The sequence below is a fragment of the Pan troglodytes genome, chromosome 4 (genome assembly GCF_028858775.2).
Source record: "Pan troglodytes isolate AG18354 chromosome 4, NHGRI_mPanTro3-v2.0_pri, whole genome shotgun sequence".
NCBI classification, from domain to species: Eukaryota; Metazoa; Chordata; class Mammalia; order Primates; family Hominidae; genus Pan; species Pan troglodytes.
In genome coordinates, this window is record NC_072402.2 from 110,777,404 (window position 1) to 110,797,318 (window position 19,915).

General features: G+C 45.5%; 1 protein-coding gene across 5 annotated transcripts in view; it reads right to left on the reverse strand.

The window, feature by feature from the left end:
- The window catches only part of MCC (MCC regulator of WNT signaling pathway), a 463,570-nt gene that overhangs the window by 34,811 nt on the left and 408,844 nt on the right, over nucleotides 1-19,915 (reverse strand). For all 5 annotated transcript variants that reach the window (XM_009449469.4, XM_063810572.1, XM_063810574.1 and 2 more), the window contains 3 exons: nucleotides 12,938-13,078; nucleotides 9,901-10,004; nucleotides 5,805-5,988 (listed from right to left, as the gene is read on the reverse strand). In XM_009449469.4, the coding sequence (XP_009447744.3) occupies nucleotides 5,805-5,988; nucleotides 9,901-10,004; nucleotides 12,938-13,078 (429 nt within the window). The remainder of the gene's footprint in view (nucleotides 1-5,804; nucleotides 5,989-9,900; nucleotides 10,005-12,937; nucleotides 13,079-19,915) is intronic.

The window sequence follows — 19,915 nt, forward strand, 5'->3', positions numbered from 1 at the left end:
ATGGCATTTTCCTGAAGTTTTCATCAACATCTTATCTGGCCCCAGCTGAGATCTGATTTCCATCAAGGAGCAGCTCTTTTTGTTTGTTTGTTTGTTTTTTTTTTGTTTTGTTTTGAGACAGACTCTCACTCTGTTGCCCACGCTGGAATGCAATAGCATGATTTGGCTCACCACAGCCTCCGTCTCCTGGGTTCAAGCAATTCTCCTGCCTCAGCCTCCTGAGTAGCTGGGACTACAGGCATGTACCACCATGCCTGGCTAAATTTTGTAATTTTAATAGTGACAGGATTTCACTATGTTGTCCAGGGTGGTCTCAAACCCTGACCTCATGATCTGCCTGCCTCAGCCTCCCAAAGTGCTGGGATTACAGGTGTGAGTCACTGCACCCGGCCCAGCAGCTCATTTTTAGAAGGAAAGTACCCTGGGGGTGGACATCTGTTTTGCTGAGCATTTGAAATTTATCTGAATGAGTGGGGTCAGTCCAGGTGACATTTGGCATTTAAGTCATTCCTAAGTGGCCCCATTACTTTAAGCAGAAGCTCGAGCCTTGGCAGCTTGCCTGTATCTTTTACTGTTGTGCTGTGGGTATACCCCCATCCCTTCTTTTTTGGGTTTGTAGCAAAGGACTACAAACACTAAACAAACTCTAAACCTCTTAGGTTTATATGCTCTTGAATGGTTATCACAATTCTCCAGGAGGAGAAACTGAGATTAAATGAGGGTAGATTACATAAAAAATAGTCCTATGACTGTCTAGCAAAATATGGGCATGGGAAAATCTGCTGTCAGTAACTAAAGTCCTCAAAAACTGCTTGAGTCCACAAAGCTCCTAAAAATTTAGCTGATAGTGGAAGTCAAAATAAGAGACAGAAATATTTAGAAGAGAAATTATATATTCAGCAATTTTTAAAGGTGCCATCATAATGGTGTTGCATCTCTAAAACAAATATAAATCCACTCCTGATGTGGTTACTCATAACACATCAAGATAGACACTACCCAGGCCTGACAACTATATTGCTGGTAACAATTTCCCAGGTGTTAGAAAAATTAAGCATTACAAATGACTTTAAATGTCACTAAAAATAAAGAGGTACAAGTTGAAATATTAACTTTTTTTTTTTTTTTTTTTTTTGCTTACGTACAGATTGGCCAAATTGAAAAAAGATGTACTACCCAGTATTACCAAGGATTTGGAGGAAGAGCCTGGCTGGAGCACCCATGGCTGTAGGAGAATAACTGGATTATGTGTGGAGGGCTGGTCTCACAGAAACGGCACAAGAGGAATAGCCATTAAGGAAAGGACAGTGGCTGCAGCAATGTTATAATAGTGGAAAACTGGATACAAATGTCCCAGGGAAAAGTGTTCAAATACACAACACTACTGTCATCCAATGGAAAACTATCCAACTCCTGGAAAGAATGACACATATAGAAAGATGTGTAAGAGCATAACACTAAGGGGAAAATGCATGTTTCAGGAGTCCACATCACAGGATCCTCATTAGGTTAAAAATGAGATGCAGTCGGCCAGGCATGGTGGCTCACAGCTGTAATCCCAGCACTCTGGGAGGCCGAGGTGGGCCGATCACAAGGTCAGGAGATTGAGACCATCCTGGCCAAGATGGTGAAACCCCGTCTCTACAAAAAATACAAAAATTAGCTGGGTGTGGTGGCGGGCACCTGTAGTCCCAGCTACTCCAGAGACTGAGGCAAGAGAATTGCTTGAACCTGGGAGACGGAGGTTGCAGTGAGCTGAGATCACACCATTGTACTCCAGCCTGGGCAACAGAGTGAGGCTACGTCTCAAAAAAAAGAGAAGAAAAAGAGATGTACTCATGTTTTTAAAGATGTCATGTTTTGGTGCACCAAGTACCTGCCTTCCAGGCTCTTCTGCTGAGACTTATCCCTTTTCTTCTCCATCCCCAAGCTCCTGTGGAAACTGCCTTGGCCTCGTGCTTCCACGGCCACAGAGGATCAGGATAGCCATCACAGCCCAGCTGGGCAAGATGTCCCTTTCCAGGATTTTCTTACTTGACACCAGGGAAACCAGCCAGCTTTGTGTACAAATGCAGGTGGTAAGCTGGTTGTCTGTCACCTGGGGAAGGCTGCCCCCGAGAACAGGAAAGAGAACAAAGGCTGCATGCAAGGGCCACACAGACCAGACCTGGAGCCTGGTTCTGCTGCTGCTTTGTCTTAGGCAGCCCTCTGCTCGGGTAGGCAGCTCGTGGGTGCGAGATCTGATATCCTTCCAATAAGACCCCCTTCCATTTAAGCTATTTGAGCATGTTTCTGTTCTTTGCAACCATGCATCCTAATAAAAAATGCAGTTAAATCTGTGGGAATATACCCCAAACGGTTCCCAATGTCCTTTCCAGTGAGAGTCCTAGAATGGAGAACTTAACCATCCTATGCATTTTGCGAAGCTGGCATTTTAATTGCTTAGTTTTACAACAAACATACAGTTCTTTTGAAATCAAGAAGTTAGATCTCACTACAAAAAAACCATAAAAAGCATTCCATGTCTATACCTTGTTCTCATAGAACCTAAAAGGTAAGTGATGAGGACATTCGAGCAGGAGGACTGATCATAATGCTGTCATGTCAAGGATGTGTCGGGGCTGGTCTCTAGAGCTCACTAACACCAGTAAGCGTTTGTCCCAAGGACTTTGGATAGACTCTCCTGACACACAGATGGAAAAGCACCTCTCCTCAGTAAAGATGACTGTTTCAGCCAGATCTAGTCTGACTCTCATTCCCTGAAGCTTACTGATGCCTGTTCTAACTAGGTGGCTGTTTCAAAAAATTCACCCTTTCAGTGGACATGATTTCACTCTCCTCAACCATTTTTTCTGCCCCAATGAAACTTTATCTTAATCCAGACTAGTTCAAAGAGTGAGAGCTAGGCATCTCTTGAGCTCTGCTGCTGTCCAGTCCAACTTGGGGATTACACCCCAGAGTGAGTGGCCACACAGGCAGCACCCTGGCTACCTGGAGGTACCTAGAGGCTCACGGCAAGGCCGCAACCACCATTCTCACAGCTCTCCAGGGTCACCATCTGTTGCTGAGACAAGGGACTCAATTTCAGTCTCTGAGAGGACAGACTTGCTGTGGCTGATCCTGTCTTGGCCACAGTTCCTTTGTGGATTGAGATCGATGACTACGCTGCACAGAAGGAGCTGAACTGTGAGACCTGCCACAGAGGGTGGGCTTGACCAAGGATTCCTATTTCCACTTCCTAACATTTTAGTCCTTGTGCCTCTTTGTCATGATATGTTGATAAAGCCATCCAGGCAATCAACCTAGTCACTCTGTCCATAAGACTATTATACTTTCTGATGAGGCCATGGCTATATTTTTCAAAAATGAAGTGGCACCGACCCTGGGCACCTGCCAACAGTCAACTGAGGGTTGGCTATCACTTTTATTCTCCTTGCTGGTTAACTACCCCTCTGCTGCTCCTCTCTAAAACCATTAACCCTCCTGTCGTTAGGAGCTGCCTATGGGCTGCCAGAAATGCCGCTGGAGGCACAATACTCAGCGTTTCTTTCCTGAACCCTTGAGGGGCAGTTGATGGACACTCTGATTAGACCTCTTGAAGCTGGGTGGTTACAGTGGGGGGAAAGGGGATTTGCTGGGCCACATAAAGCTCCAACTCAGAAAGATCCTTTTCTTTATTTTCATAAACTTGACAAGGGGGAATGTCTGAGCCAGAATGGCAAGATTTACAAACAAAATTACTATAATTATCATAATTATGAAAGGGGTCTGGTGGTTTGGGACTTTATTCTAAACCCACATTTAACATAAAGCAGTCTAATTGCATCAGGTTCTAAGAATGTGGAGTGACAAATGAATGCCTCGTGTGTGGTTCTTCTATACTCGGAGCTGCTCTGATTTGGGCGGGAGGGTAAAAGTGATTTTTTAAGGAGAATTGGGTGACATTGGAGCTAAAGACCTCTGTACTTTGATGGGAAGATCCATTTGAGACTGAAATTAATTTAAGAACCATTCTTTGGTGAGGTTATCCTTGGAAACAATGACTCTGTGTTTTGAATTTATCTCAATCTGCAGAAAAACAGGATCCCAAATTAAATTTCTCTAAGAAAACAGTCTCAAAATCAAGGCTAACCTGTAAGTTCAAGTACTTCTAACAAATATTCAAAAGCTAAATAGATGGTGATAAAATTGTTCTCCCTCCTGACTGGTTCTAAATTTGTCTCTGATTCAGAATAAAACCACAACATTCTTTTTGGGGGTAGGGAGGTTTGAGCAAATGATCTGTAGCACAAACCTCATAAGCTACTGAAACAGCACACATTTCCTGTCAAGCAAACTCTTATGTTCACTAATAAAACAACACAGCATCACTGACAACATGAGAACTACATTTCTATACTAAATAAACACACAAATGATAGATTATACACATCTGGAAGAGTCATTAAGAAAAGCATCTGCTTTCTGTGTTTACACAGTAGAATATAGTTTTATGAAAAAAAATTATAATCTGTGCTTCACTGAATGAGACAATTGTTGTTAAAGTAAAGAAGAATCAAGTCCCTTTTGTTTGTGGGCACCTGGCTGAGTGCATTACTGGCCATGTTCCCTCTCCTGGGACACCTGGGCCAGTACAGGTAAATGGAAGCACTAAGGTAGATGGCGGGTCCCACCAGGGGAGAAAGAGGGAGGGGAACATTAAGTTGCTTTCCAGCACCAAGAAAGCATCAGTATTTCTCCTCTGGCTCTCAACAGTCAATCTATCTTTATGCAGTTCTGGTCACTTAGTCTGCAAGTAGACACTGTTTTGTTATGTCATGAGATCCAATGTGGGAAGAACAATATGCTCGGTGCTAAGATCCCGGGTTCCCATCCAGGTTTCCCTCTTATCACCAGGCAGGTCACTGACATTATCTCTGAGCCAAGGTTTCCTAACCTGTGAAAATGGAGTAAGTTACCCTTCCAAGTCTTTCACGATTTGGCAATTATGTAAGAATCTCTAACAAAGTGTCTTCTAAACTGAGGACTGGTAAATAAAGGGAAGGCATTCATGTTTTTAGGGCTTTGGTGGCAAGAAATGAGAAGGTAAGTAGAAAGGGTTTCATTCTGACTCTCCACTCCCATCCGAAGAATGAAATGACTTCAGCAAATTATGCTCTGCAAGGTCTTCGCCGCTCTCTTCCTAGCTTCCTTTTTCAAGCACCCACTTTAATTTCCTAGATTCACAGACAGTGAACTTGACCTCAGGTTCATGACTGAGTGCCTGTAAGCACGTGCTGTGAATGTGGCATCATTCCATGAGGCAAAAGAGATGAGAGGAGAGGCTCTTGCCTGAGAAGAGCTTATAGAGGATGGAGGCACAAGAAGACAGGAGAGTGATGTCTGGAACTAGGATGAGCTGGGCTGGGCCTTGGGACCAGAGGGACCATTTGAAGCAAACGGCTCTTGGCTACCCTAAGTGCTTCCTGGAAATGAAGACTTATAAAGAAATGGAGAACAGAACAATGCAGAGAAAATGGATCTGACAGAAAGGTAGGTTTGCATTCCATCTCTACCACTTTCCACAGCAAATCTCTCCAATCTCGACTGCAGTTTCCACATTGGCAAAGTGAGAGGGCCACTTTCTAGCTCTTCTGTTCTGATCTTCTGACTCCTTTTTGGATGGAGCAGGCTGCATGCCAGAAGCCATGTCTGCCTTTTCCCAAGCCACACAGTCCCCAAGAGCTGGGTCACTGCACACCAAGTCCAGTGAACAGATGCCATGTGGACACACGCCCACCCCAGAGCAGAAGGCTAAGCATTACCTGGTGTGGCTGTTGGAGGAAAGGCTCTCCCAGGGCTGCACGCTGCAGCCGGCCACGGCAAAGGCTCCCCCACAGCTGCCGTCCAGCTTCATGAGCAGGGCCTTGGCAGCGTTCTCAGCTGTCTTCCGGCAGTCATGAGCTCGCTTGAGCATCTGAGTGATGTTTTCATCCCCCGACTGGTCTCCTATGTGGCAGAGAAGCCAACGGATTAATCAACATAGGCCTGGACAAGGCACGCCTGGGAGGGACTATGCATAATTAACTCTGTTACTTAGGGCAGAGGTGGCACTGTGGAAGGGAATTGGCAGTGCCCAGCCGAAGAGAAGATCTGTGTTCTGGGCCTGGCACTGTCACTTAGAAGCTACATGTGGGAAGGTATTTCTCTGCTCTTTCTCTGGGCTCCACTGGCCTCAGGGACAAGTGTAGGAGTTAACCAACGGGATCACCACATTTCTGTTTCCAGCTCTAACACGCTCTGATTTTTCTAATGATCCAGGCTCCTGGCTTCTCCTCCCATTCAGCCACAAGTCTACCATTTGGCCATTCCTCTGTGCATTGGCACTTCCCTGTGAATGAGGGAGGGAGAAACTAGGGCAAAACTGTGCCATCTTTCCACATGTCTACAGCTTTGGTTAGAGCCCTGTGTGGGGGCAAGAGAGACAAAACTAATGGTTCAGACAAGAGCTTTAGATTGGCTCTGTATTATAGGTACCGATGCCACCCCTGACCCTTCTCTTGGCTTGGTAATCGGCATGAACTCAAATGCCTCCAGGAGCCAGGTCAGTGGGCTAGTGCAGAACATCAGGGTGTGGTGGGCACTCGCACAGACCAGGCAGTGAAGTCCCTGCCCAAAATGTTCACATTCCTATTGTGTTTAAAGACTGTGCTGGAAAAGACAGAACTATAGAGATATTGAAAAGATCATGGGTGGCTGAGCTGAGGTGGGAGGACTGCTTGAACTTAGGAGTTCAAATACAGCCTGGGTAACAGAGCAAGACCCTGTCTCCAAAACAACAACAAGAACAACAGCAACAGCAATGGTTGCCAGGGGATGGGGTTGGGGGAGGAATGAATAGGTGGAGCCAGAGAACTTTTGGGGCAGTGAAGCTACTCTGTATGATACTGTAACCGTGGACTCAAGTTGTTATACATTGGCCCAAACCCATAGAACGTACAGCACCAAGAATGAACTCTGATGTAAACTATGGGCTCTGGGTGATGATGTGTCACTGTAGGTTCATCACTTGTAACTAATATACTACCCTGGTGGGGGACGCTGAAAACGGGGGAGGCCGTGCATGTTGAGGGTTGGAGGCATATGGGAAATCTCTGTGCCTTCCTCTCAGTTTTGCTGTGAACCTAAAACTGCTCTAAAAAAACAAAGCCTTAAAAAAATAAAACAAAACAAAACAGAAACTGTGCTGGCTGAACAAATCACTGGTTTGCTACCTGTACAGCATAGATCCATGCTTTTCCAAATATTTTTTAATGAAATCTTACACCAAATCATACAAAATGCTATCCTAACATACAAAAAAGGTAAATGCGGAATTGCATGAAGTGGGCAGAAGTGGGAGACACACTCAGAGTCCCACCCTCCAACCCCACTGCCGAGGCCCAGAGAAACTCCTCCAGCTTCCCAGACCAGTTTGAAAACCACTAGCCTAAAGCACCTGTGAATGAAAGAATGAACAGAATGAATGCCTGTGACATCAACAAGTAAAAAAGAAAAGACCCACAATCATAGAGACTGTGGATGCATGTCACAAATGAGTTCCTGCTTTGCTGTGCAACAGCTCTAAGGCATGATGGGTGGCATGATGGGACAGTATGATGGGCCAGCCACTCCTGTCAGCGGAATGCAAGGGCGAGGCTTAATGGGGAACTGCTAAAAATCAAGCCTGCCCTCAGTACTATGGAGAGTGGGCAGGAAATGGGGTGGACCCATTCTGCAGGCCAAAAATCCCTGGAACTCCCTCCTGTCATTTCTCTGACAAACTTCATGCCTCTCTTCTCTCCACAAATAAGACATTTTACATACATCTCACCAATGACTGCTATTTGGAATTAGGCATGACATTACTTACTGGCTCGTATTATAAATGTATACATGAACTTCCCAGTATTAGGTAAATACAAAGCATTTCATTATTGATTTTGAATATTTAAAAGGCAGATTTATTTAAGCTCTTTCAGCTCCTACACCAAATAACTGCACTGAGTAGGTACATGCCTAATGAAAGGTACCTTGTGAAGCCTGAACAGGTTAAGACACTCCTCTGATACCAACTGGAAATATGATTGACTTTTTCCTTTAATTTGTCATTTTTCTTAATACGTATATTAATTTTAAAAAATCCTGACAGCAGGCCAAGATCATTTTAGGATCTGTTTCATATGAGGAATAAAGTTTTATGGTTCAGTTAAAAGACCCTGAAAAATGAGGTTTCTAATGGAAATGCTGGCAGAGTTTCTACTTCTGGGCTGGGCTGGTAATACTATTTAAAAAAAACCAGAGGGAGGATCAGAGCATCACTCTCCATACAAATGAAGGTGCGCTCCTTTGTTGGATCACTTGGATATGAAGCAGGAAATTAACACCCAGGATACCTTCCTTCCTTCACTTTTGCTTCAGATTCCTGCGCAAGTCGAAACTGAAGGAGGAAACACATGTGAGTGTTCAGTGAAAAAGTGAGCCCCCAGACAAGGGGGGAGGAGCGGGGAAGAAGGACAGGAAGGTGCATTCAGAAGGTGCCTGGATGGTGACTTTCTTTGAAGGGTGTGTCCTGGATGGACAAGTCCTAATGGAAGCTCACAGCAGAAAGCCAGTCCATGACAGAGGCCTGGCTATCACACATGGGAATGCCTGGCCTGCCCACACCACCCATCTTTGGCTCTGGAGAGACCTGGTCACCTTGGCTTTCTGTTTACTTGCTATTGCCTCTCCGAAGGCTAAGGGGGTGTCCGGGGCTTAGTTCTGCATGGAGAGACGGCCACCTTTCTCCTTGGGTCTCTCTTTCCTCTTAGCACTGTTTCTACTGCAGTCCTCCCCACATCACTGCAGGCTCGGAGCCACAATCACTGGCCACGTTTTAGCAAATGCTGCCGCTTCCTAGAATGACATGCTTGTGTCTGTTCCAATTAGATACTCCTTCCACCTTACTCAAAATTGAGGGACAGAAGTGAGTAGGCAGTGCAGATCTCAAGGTACAGGTCAGGCCAACAGGGCACAGCATCCCTGGGCTGGGGGAAGGACAGGCACAGGAAAGCGAGGTGGGCGAGCATTCTGTGATGCTGACATGAGCAGGGGGTGAAACTACTTCTTCTTTGTTCGTAAGACACCTGGAGACCTGGCAGGGGAAACCCATGTTTCAAAACTACTCAAAAGCCGGGCGCAGTGGCTCACGCATGTAATCCCAGCACTTTGAGGCAGGTGGATCACCTGAGGTCAGGAGTTCGAGACCAGGCTGACCAACATGGTGAAACTGTCTCCACTAAAAATACAAAATTAGCCAGGCGTGGTGGCATGTGCCTGTAATCCCAGCTACTTGGGAGGCTGAGGCAGGAGGATGCTTGAACCTAGGATGTGGAGGTTGCAGTGAGCCAAGATTGCACCATTGCACTCCAGCCTGGGCAACAAGAGCAAAACTCCATCTCAAAACAAACAAACAAAAAACACAACTACTACTCAAAGAGGTAAACTTGGAGAAGCTCAGCCAATGAAACGAGATGAAGTGAAGGCCATGTGGCAGCAGCATGTGCCTTGACAACAGGCATCAGAGAGACAGCTGCAGAAACGCTGGCCCCTTTCATCGCTGATGCGGCCTCAGCTCCATCTGGCCCCACTGTCAGCCCAGGAGAATGCAGCTCCTAAGAAGTCTTGTTTTAACTTGTCTGTTATTCTGTTTCCACTCCAGTTCTTGCTGCATTCAACATAAACAATTTACCCATTCAGTCATGAGGAAAAACGAAAAACACACTTGACAACCAAATTTTGTGTTGTCGGGAGATGATTCAATGCCAGTTGCTGAGACAGGGGCAGAAGCAAAGGAGGCAGGGAGACAAGAGGAGGAAGAGGGACTCTGGAGACACTTACCAGGGGAGGACCCCACGCCCGCCGCTCGGAACTGCCCCAGGATGAGGCTCTGCTCACTCTCTGCCAGCGCCAGGAGGAGTTCGTAGGCTTCGATGCACTGCTCGCTGAAACAAAGCACATGGGGCTTCAGCCCTTGCAAAGAACAGCGGACACCTTCAATGTGGCGCCGGTTTCTGTGCAGGAGGCAGCTCAGATGCTGTCTCGGCCTCACTCTCCACACAGGCAAGGAAACCACCCATGAACATTCCCAGGACAGGGCCAGTGGCTTGCTCTTTCATTTGGCCTTTTTATTTTTAAACCTTTAACTTGGTTCTGGAAAAATACAAGAGAAACAATAAAGGTGGGAGAGGCAAATGTGTCGTCCCTTCAGTGACCACCTGAAAGGACCATGTGATTCCCTTGTGGTAGGCCACTCCAGGTAGTCCCGCTGAGCCGGCACCCTGGTGTCCACACCCTTGTGCTGTCCCCCATCCGCACTGTACCAGGGTTGGTCTGTGTGACAGAAGTGACAGTAGGTCATTTCCAAAATTAGCTTACTAAAAAACCCTGACTTCCATCTTGGTCACTCTCTCTCACTTCACTATCTTGGACCATCCTCCCCGGAGCAGGCCAGCTGTTGTGTCTTCAAGATTCTCAGGTAGCCCTATGGAGAGGTCCACATGGTGAGTAATGACTAAGGCCTCCAGCCAACAGCCAAGTGAGTGAGCCTTCTTAGAGCAGATCCTCCAATCCCCCACTGAGGTCTCAGATGATACAGCCCTGGCTGACAGCTTGACCAGAATCTCACAAGAGACCCTGAACCAGAACCACCTAATAAGCCACCCCCAGGTTCCTGATCCTTGAAACTGTGATGCAGTAAGTGATTAGTCATACAATAGGTAGCTGATATAACATCCCACAAGGAGATGATTTTGACCTAGACCTGCACTATTCAATACAGTATCTACTAGCCACAAATATCTACTTAAATAGAAAATATTCTGAGTTAAATAAAATGAAAAAGTCCATTCCTCCATTGCAGTAGCCATACTTCATATGTTCAATAGCCATACATGGCCAGTGGTTACCATATTGGGCAGTGCATGTAGAGAACAGTTCCACCATCACAGAAAAGTTCTATTAGATTCTCATAAAACTAAGTGCTTAAAATGTCTCATGAAACATTCTTAGGCCTTCACAAAAGCTCTGACAAGAGTTTGAGTTTGGATTTCTAGGAGGAGGAAACATAGTCACTCTTCTTTGTGCCCAACATTCATTGGGCAAACAAGGTAAAATATCAAACAACAGTCCCTTTCCTGTAGCCTGAGACCCAAGTGGCCCACGTCCACACAAGAGGAGGTGGAACATGTGTACAGCATCCTCAGGGTCCCAGATAATATGCCTGCAGTAGGAACATTTCCTCTTTAAGAAAGTAACTGTCTAGCTTCTTCAAGCTGAACAGGGGATATGTTGCTTCATTTAGTCAACAGACAATTTGCTTTGATTGCCTTTCTTTTCTTTCTTTTTTTTCTTTGAGATGGAGTCTCGCTCTGTCGCCCAGGCTGGAGTGCAGTGGCACGATCTCGGCTCACTGCAAGCTCCGCCTCCCAGGTTCACGCCATTATCCTGCCTCAGCCTCCCGCCTCAGCCTCCTGAGTAGCTGGGACTACGGGCGTCCACCACCATGCCTGGCTAATTTTTTTTTTTTTGTATTTTTAGTAGCGACGGGGTTTCACTGTGTTAGCCAGGATGATCTTGATCTCCTGACCTCGTGATCCGCCCGCCTCGGCCTCCTAAAATGCTGGGATTCCAGGCGTGAGCCACCGCGCCCAGCGTCAACTGACTTTATTTTCATTGTCCTTTACTAAGAGTTAAGACAAAGGGCTGAAATGCTAGCCCTAGGTGATACCAGCTCCTCGTTTCAAAGGCAGTTCATATTCCAGAGATGTGAGGACATTTCCTTATCCATGAGGTTGTACTAATGTGGAGAAAGACCTTTCTGCTCAAAGGCAGATTGTGGGTGGACAGCAACCAGCTTCAAGGGTTATCACAGATGGATTATCTGCTTGCTTTGCTGTCTGTAAACCAGAATGATTGCTCTCTAGCTTTGGTCTCATTCATTTTGCTTTGATAATTTCCTGAATAAACAAGAATGTTTCTTAAACAATACCGAACTTTTTAGAGGATGCTAAGTGTACGATACAGTCAACTACTCTGAGGCCTTGGCAAATAAGCTTAAGTGGTAACACTAATAAAAGAAACCTATGATGATAATAATAAGGCATAGTTTTGCAGCTTTAAACAAGCAGTAATTTAAAAACAGATAAATTTCAAAGTGATGAGGCAGAAAAAAAAAAGTGGCCCATTCAAATTACCACTTGCTCACCAATGAGTGAACTGTAGTTATTTAAATTGACTTGTTTTCATGACAAAAAATCAGCAGCATGCCTGAAGAGTCAGGAAAATATTCATATCCTTTGACCTACAATTCCTGCTTCGGGATTTTATCCAGAGGAAAATATTCAAAAGAATGAAGATCTTATCTGCATTAAATTATTCATCATAGAATTATTTTTAATATCAAAAGTCTAAATGTCTTTTAGAAAAGTGAATAAATTAACAATATGAAAACTTGATGGAGGGGTTACAGCCATTCAGAATAGAGACTATTAAAAGCAACATTTTAAGACTACGACAAAATGAAGAACTAGAATGCACTAGATTTATAACAACGTAAATTACATATGAACATGAATAAAAATCTGCAAGAACAAATGAATATGTAACATGCCAAAAAAATCGATATTTTGAGTGATAGTACCTAAATGAAATAATATTTAAGATGAATATGCTAGGAGAAATATACCTGTTTACTAACATCATATTCATTACTCTTAGCTATTTGCTGTCCAAACCGCCAGATATGCCTTGGTCCAAACTGCCAGATATGCCTTCTAAAAGCCTATTTCCTGCTTTTATTCTGAAGGTTACTCTGGATGCACTTCTACCCTGAAGTAGCTCCAAACATCCCAGTGTGTGCCTCGCGCTGTTTTCCTACCTGTACTGCAAGGCCAGCCTCAGCGCTGTGGCATTGGATTCGTATTTTCCCACCAGCATGCTCATCCTCTCGGCATTGCTTTTACATTCCTCCAGGGTTATGGTCAGGAGGTCATTTTGGGATTTGAGGTGCTCAATCCGGCTACAAAGGAACAAAAATCAGTTTCACACTAGGGTTACAGTTAATTTGCCAACATTTCAGTTGTCTCATTTATATTCAGGGCAGAAAAGCATGTGAGGATGTGGGCCTGTCAGATTAGTAGCTGACACAGTATTTTGTCAAAGAAGCAAGTCTACATAAAAGTATCACCAAACTCTTGTGAACTACAAATAAAAAATAAGCCCCCTGGTTAAAAATAAGCCCCCCAGCCATTGCCACACTCACTCCATGTCTATCATGAGCAGGGCACAGTGCTAGGCTCTGGAGATATTCCAAGGAAAGGAGACAGTTGTGCAACCTCCAGGCCGCCGTCATGTGGAACGTCTGGTGGGCTTAGATAAGTCACCCTCCACATGCAGGGATGAAAAGCAGCATGACAGCAGTCATGGCTATTTGTTAAGCCTTTGCTTTAGTGATTCTCCTAGCAGCCCTTTGAATTAAGTGTCGTTACTCCCATTTCAGATGAGGAAATGGAGGTCCAGAAACATTAAGTATCTTGCCCTGGGATTTGAACCAGGAAGTGTGACCCCAAATCCCATCCTCATAATCACAAACTACAGAGAGAACCAAAGGAAGAATCAGTGAGTGAACAGGAAACTTCCCCTGGTGGCCTTTAAGTGGGAAATGGACCAGGAGCTATGGATTGTACCCAAAGCTGCTTTTGGGTTACATAGTCTAGCAGCTCTAACTAGTGGTAGGATAAGCATTGGGAACTTGAAGTTTTACAAGATTCAGAACTGTAGATTCAGGGCAAATGAGTCTGTGGCAAAGTTAGCAAACAAATGAATAATATGATCCTTCAGCTTCTCCGTTTTCCATCTCAGGGTACAGATGCTCTTGATGCCACAAGTCATTTTCCATGGACACATCTATTTGTAGTACTCTGACCACTAACTCTTAAAGAGAAAGCTTCACACAAACAAACTGGAAGTGACTTGAAATGTTAAGGGGTTTGGAAGCCATTAGCTTCAAGGAAAAATCTTAGACTCAAGCCTTAGAGCAGAATATGGAGACACTTGCCAACATGGGACACATCTGGTGAGTGTAGAAGAACTAAGATCACTGCCAGGCTCTGGCCATTCCAAGGTCATTTCAAGGTAAGGTGCTACAAGAATGCTTTTCTGCCCCTGTTCACCTTAAGACTTCTTGAAAAGAGTCACCATTCTCTCACTTTTCAACTTGCTCCAGTCTACAGTCTGTCCCGGCTAATTAGATAAAGCCTTTACCCAACTCATAGACCTCCATGTAGCCAAGCCCATCTCAGGGCCCTTCTCAGGCAACACCCCACTGATCTGCTACTCTTTCCTTCTTAAAGAGCTCCCCTCACTTAAGCCATGGTGGGTCTCTGCTGGTTTTCTTCCTGCCCTAGCGGCTATTTCCTCTCAGTCTCCTTTGCTAGATGCTCATTCTCTATAAAATTAGTAAGGCTTGCCATTCTCTTGGGGCTGTCCCGGGGTCCCCTCTGCTATCAACACTCCCACCCTAGGGGTGATTTCTATCCAGTCCCATGACTTTATTAGGCAGGTATGCTCCGCTGGCTCACAACTTTCTCTAGCCCAGCGCTTTCTTCTGAGGGCCAGGCTCACATATCCAGCTGCCTTCCTGACATTTCCTTTTGCTGTCACATTGCCACCTCTAGTTTAACATTCCAAAGTGGGATTCTTGATTTCCCCTGAACCTCATCCTCCCTTATCTTCTCCATCTCAGTAAATGCCACCACCATCTACCCAACACTACATGCTAGACCAAGCTTGTCCAACCTGTGAGCTGCATGGGGCCCAACACAAATTTGTAAACTTTCTTAAAACATTACGAGATATTTTTGCAATTTTTTTTTTTTTTCAGTTCATCAGCTGTCATTTGTGTTAGTGTATTTTATGTTTGGCCCGAGACATTCCTCTTCTTCCAGTGTGGCCCAGGAAGCCAAAAGATTGGACACCCCTGCACTAGACCCCTGAGGATCTTTTTTGAGACCATTCCTTTCTCTTATTCAAGTGCAACCCAGCTGCAGTTTCCACCGCTTTCAGCACCACACATGGCGTGCGTGAGGCCCCTGGCCCCATCCTGCCAGAGCTGCCCTGGCATACCACAAAGATCGTGCTGCTTCCACTCTTATCCCATCCTTCCCATTCTCCACACCCAGGTAAGCTTCCATACTGTCAATCAGATCTTGTTCTTCCACATTCGAAAACCCTTTAATGACTTCTAATTACATTTCGAATAAAGAGTAAAATTTGTCCGTGGCATCGAAATCCACAGCGGAGCCAGCCCCTGCTCTGCCACCTCGTCTCATGTAGCTTCTTCCCCTTACTCCATTTCAGTTCCACTGGCCTTTGGACAATTCCTCTTTCAGGCCTCATGGTTGTTAAGTGGCCATAAGAATATCAGTTTGCCATATGGCTGCTTTTTTTTCTTTTTTTCTTTTAAATCCATCTCAGTGTAAGCCTCCCATCTTCAGATGCCTGCCCTGACTACCCACCAAAAAATTAACCTTCTCTGCGGTACCACGCCCACGGAGCTTCACTCACTGCTAGCACAGCAGTCTGAGATCGAACTGCAAGGCCTCAGCGAGGTTGGGGGACGGGCGTCCGCCACTGCTGAGGGTTGAGTAGGTAAACAAAGTGGCTGGGAAGCTCAAACTGGGTGGAGCCCACCGCAGCTCAAGGAGACCTGCCTGCCTCTGTAGACTCCACCGCTGGGGGCAGGGCATAGCTGAACAAAAGGCAGCAGACAACTTCTGCAGACTTAAAAGTCCCTGTCTGACAGCTTTGAAGAGAGCAGTGGTTCTCCCAGCATGCAGTTTGAGCTCTGAGAACGGATAGACTGCCTCCTCAAGTGGGTCCCTGACCCCTGAGTAGCCTAACTGGGAGACACCTCCCAGTAGGGGCCGACTGACACCTCATACAGCTGGGTGCCCCTTTGAGACGAAGCTTCCAGAGGAAGGATCAGGCAGCAACATCTGCCGTTCTGCAGTATTTGCTGTTCTGCAGCCTCCTCTGGTGATACCCAGACAAACAGGGTCTGGAGTGGACCTCCAGCAAACTCCAACAGACCTGCAGCTGAGGGTCCTGACTATTAGAAGGAAAACTAACAAACAGAAAGGACATCCACACCAAAACCCCGTCTGTACATCACCATCATCAATGACCAAAGGTAGATAAAACCACAAAGATGGGGAGAAACCAGAGCAGAAAAGCTGAAAATTCTAAAAATCAGAGTGCCTCTTCTCCTCCAAATGAAGACAGCTCCTCGCCAGCAATGGAACAAAGCTGGACAGAGAATGACTTTGATGAGTTGATAGAAGAAGGCTTCAGATGATAGATAATAACAAACTTCTCCAAGCTAAAGGAGGATGTTCGAGCCCATTGCAAAGAAGCTAAAAACCTTGAAAAAAGATTAGACAAATGGCTAACTAGAATAAACAGTGTAGACAAGTCCTTAAATGACCTGAAGGAGCTGAAAACCACGGCACAAGAACTACATGATGCGTGCAAAAGCTTCAGTAGCTGATTTGATCAAGTGGAAGAAAGCGTATCAGGGATTGAAGATCATATGAATGAAATGAAGTGAGAAGAGAAGTTTAGAGAAAAATGAGTAAAAAGAAACGAACAAAGCCTCCAAGAAATATGGGACTGAGAGGTGACAAAGTGCTAGCAGCCCTTGCTTGCTCTTGGCACCTCGTCGGCCTCGGCGTCTGCTCTGGCTATGCTCAAGGAGCGCTTCAGCCCACCACTGCACTGTGGGGATCCCTCTCTGGGGTGGCTGAGGCCGGAGCCAGCTCCCTCTGCTTGCTGGGAAGTGTGGAGGGAGAGGTGCGTGGCACTCGTGGGCCAGCATGAGTTCTGGCTCGGCATGGGCTCACCAGGCCCTGCACTTGGAGCAGCCGGCTGGTGCTGCCGGCCCTGGGCAGTGAGGGGCTTAGCACCCGGGCCAGCAGCTGTGGAGGGTGCACCGGGTACCACAGCACTGCCGGCCTGCTCGTGCCACGCTCGAATTCTCGCTGGGCCTCAGCTGCCTCCCCGCGGAGCAGGGCTTGGGACCTGCAGACTACCATGCCCGAGCCCCCCTCACCCCCTGTGGGTTCCCGTGCATCCCAAGCCTCCCCGATGGGTGCCGCCCCCTGCTCTGAGGTGCCCAGTCCCATCGACCGCCCAAGGGCTGAGGAGTGTGGGTGCATGGCACGGGACTGGCAGGCAGCTCTGCCAGCGGTCCCAGCGCGGGATCCACTAGGTGAAGCCAGCTGGGCTCCTGAGTCGGGTGGGGTGTTGGAGAACTTTTATGTCTAGCTGGAGGATTGTAATTGCACCAATCAGCACTCTGTGTCTAGCTCAAGGTTTGTAAATGCACCAGTCAGCACCCTGTCAAAACAGACCAATCACCTCTCTGTAAAATAGACCAATCAGCTCTCTGTAAAATGGACCAATCAGCAGGATGTGGGTGGGGCGAGATAAGGGAATAAAAGCAGGCTGCCGGAGCCAGCAGCAGCAACCCGCTCGGGTGCCCTTCCATGCTGTGGAAGCTTTGTTCTCTTGCTCTTCACAATAAATCTTGCTGCTGCTCACTCTTTGGGTCCACGCCACCTTTAAGAGCTGTAACACTCACCGTGAAGGTCTGCAGCTTCACTCCTGAAGCCAGCAAGTCCACGACCCCACCAGAAGGAACCAACAACTCCAGACGCGCCCCCTTTAAGAGCTGTAACTCACTGTGAAGGTCTGCAGCTTCAGTCTTGAAGCCAGCGAGACCACAAACCCACCAGAAGGAAGAAACTCCGGACAAGTATGAACATCAGAAGGAACAAACTCCAGACACACCATCTTTAAGAACTGTAACACTCACCGCGAGGGTCCATGGCTTCATTCTTGAAGTCAGCAAGACCAAGAACCCACCAATTCTGGACACAGGACTATGTGAAAAGACCAAATCTACATCTGATTGGTGTACCTGAAAGTGATGGGGAGAATGGAACCAAGCTGGAAAGCACACTGCAGGATATTATCCAGGAGAACATCCCCAACCTAGCAAGGCAGACCAACATTCACATTCAGGAAATACAGAGAACACCACAAAGATACTCCTTGAGAAGAGCATCTCCAAGACACATAATTGTCAGATTCACCAAAGTTGAAATGAAGGAAAAAAATGTTAAGGGCAGCCAGAGAGAAAGGTCGGGTTACCCTCAAAGGGAAGCCCATCAGAGTAGTAGCTGATTTCTTGGGAGAAACTCTAAAAGCCAGAAGAGAGTGGGGGCCAATATTAAATACTCTTAAAGAAAAGCATTTTCAACCCAGAATTTCATATCCAGCCAAACTAAACTTCATAAGTGAAGAATAAATAAAATCCTTTACAGACGAACAAATGCTGAGAGATTTTGTCACCACCAGGCCTGCCTTACAAGAGCTCCTAAAGGAAGCACTAAACATGGAAAGGAACAACCGGTACCAGCCACTACAAAAACATGCCAAATTGTAAAGACCATCAAGGCTAGGAAGAAACTGCATCAACTAACGAGCAAAATAACCAGCTAACATCATAATGACAGGATCAAATTCACACATAATATTAACCTTAAATGTAAATGGGCTAAATGTTTCAATTAAAAGACACAGACTGGCAAATTGGATAAAGAGTCAAGACCCATCAGTGTGCTGTATTCAAGAAACCCATCTCACGAGCAGAGACACACATGGGCTCAAAATGAAGGCATGGAGGAAGATCTACCAAGCAAATGGAAAACAAAAAGAAGCAGGGGTTGCAATCCTAGTCTCTGATAAAACAGACTTTAAACCAACAAAGATCAAAAGAGACAAAGAAGGCCATTACATAATGGTAAAGGGATCAATTCAACAAGAAGAGCTAACTATCCTAAATATATATGCACCCAATACAGGAGCACCCAGATTCATAAAGCAAGTCCTTAGAGACCTACAAAGAGACTTAGACTCCCACACAATAATAATGGAGACTTTAACACCCTACTGTCAACATTAGACAGATCAATGAGACAGAAAGTTAACAAGGATATCCAGGAATTGAACTCAGCTCTCCACCAAGCAGACCAAACAGACATCTACAGAACTCTCCACCCCAAATCAACAGAATATACATTCTTCTCAGCACATCACACTTATTCCAAAATTGACCGTGTAGTTAGAAGGAAAGCACTCCTCAGCAAATGGAAAAGAATAGAAATTATAACAAACTGTCTCTCAGACCACAGTGCAATCAAACTAGAACTCAGGATTAAGAAACTCACTCAAAACCGCATAACTACTTGGAAACTGAACAACCTGCTCCTGAATGACTACTGGGTACATAACGAAATGAAGGCAGAAATAAAAGATGTTCTTTGAAACCAATGAGAACAAAGACAAAACATACAAGAATCTCTGGGACACATTTAAAGCAGTGTGTAGAGGGAAACTTATAGCACTAAATGCCTACAAGAGAAAGCAGGAAAGATCTAAAATTGACACCCTAACATCACAATTAAAAGAATTAGACAAGCAAGAGCCAACACATTCAAAAGCTAGCAGAAGGCAAGAAATAACTAAGATCAGAGCAGAACTGAAGGAGATAGAGACACAAAAAAACCGTTCAAAAAAATCAATGAATCCAGGAGCTGGTTTTTTGAAAAGAATCAACAAAATTGATAGACTGCTAGCAAGACTAATAAAGAAGAAAAGAGAGATGAATCAAATAGACGCAATAAAAAATAATAAAGGGGATATCACCACTGATCCCACAAAAATACAAACTACCATCAGAGAATACCATAAACACCTCTACAAAAATAAACTAGAAAATGTAGAAGAAATGGAT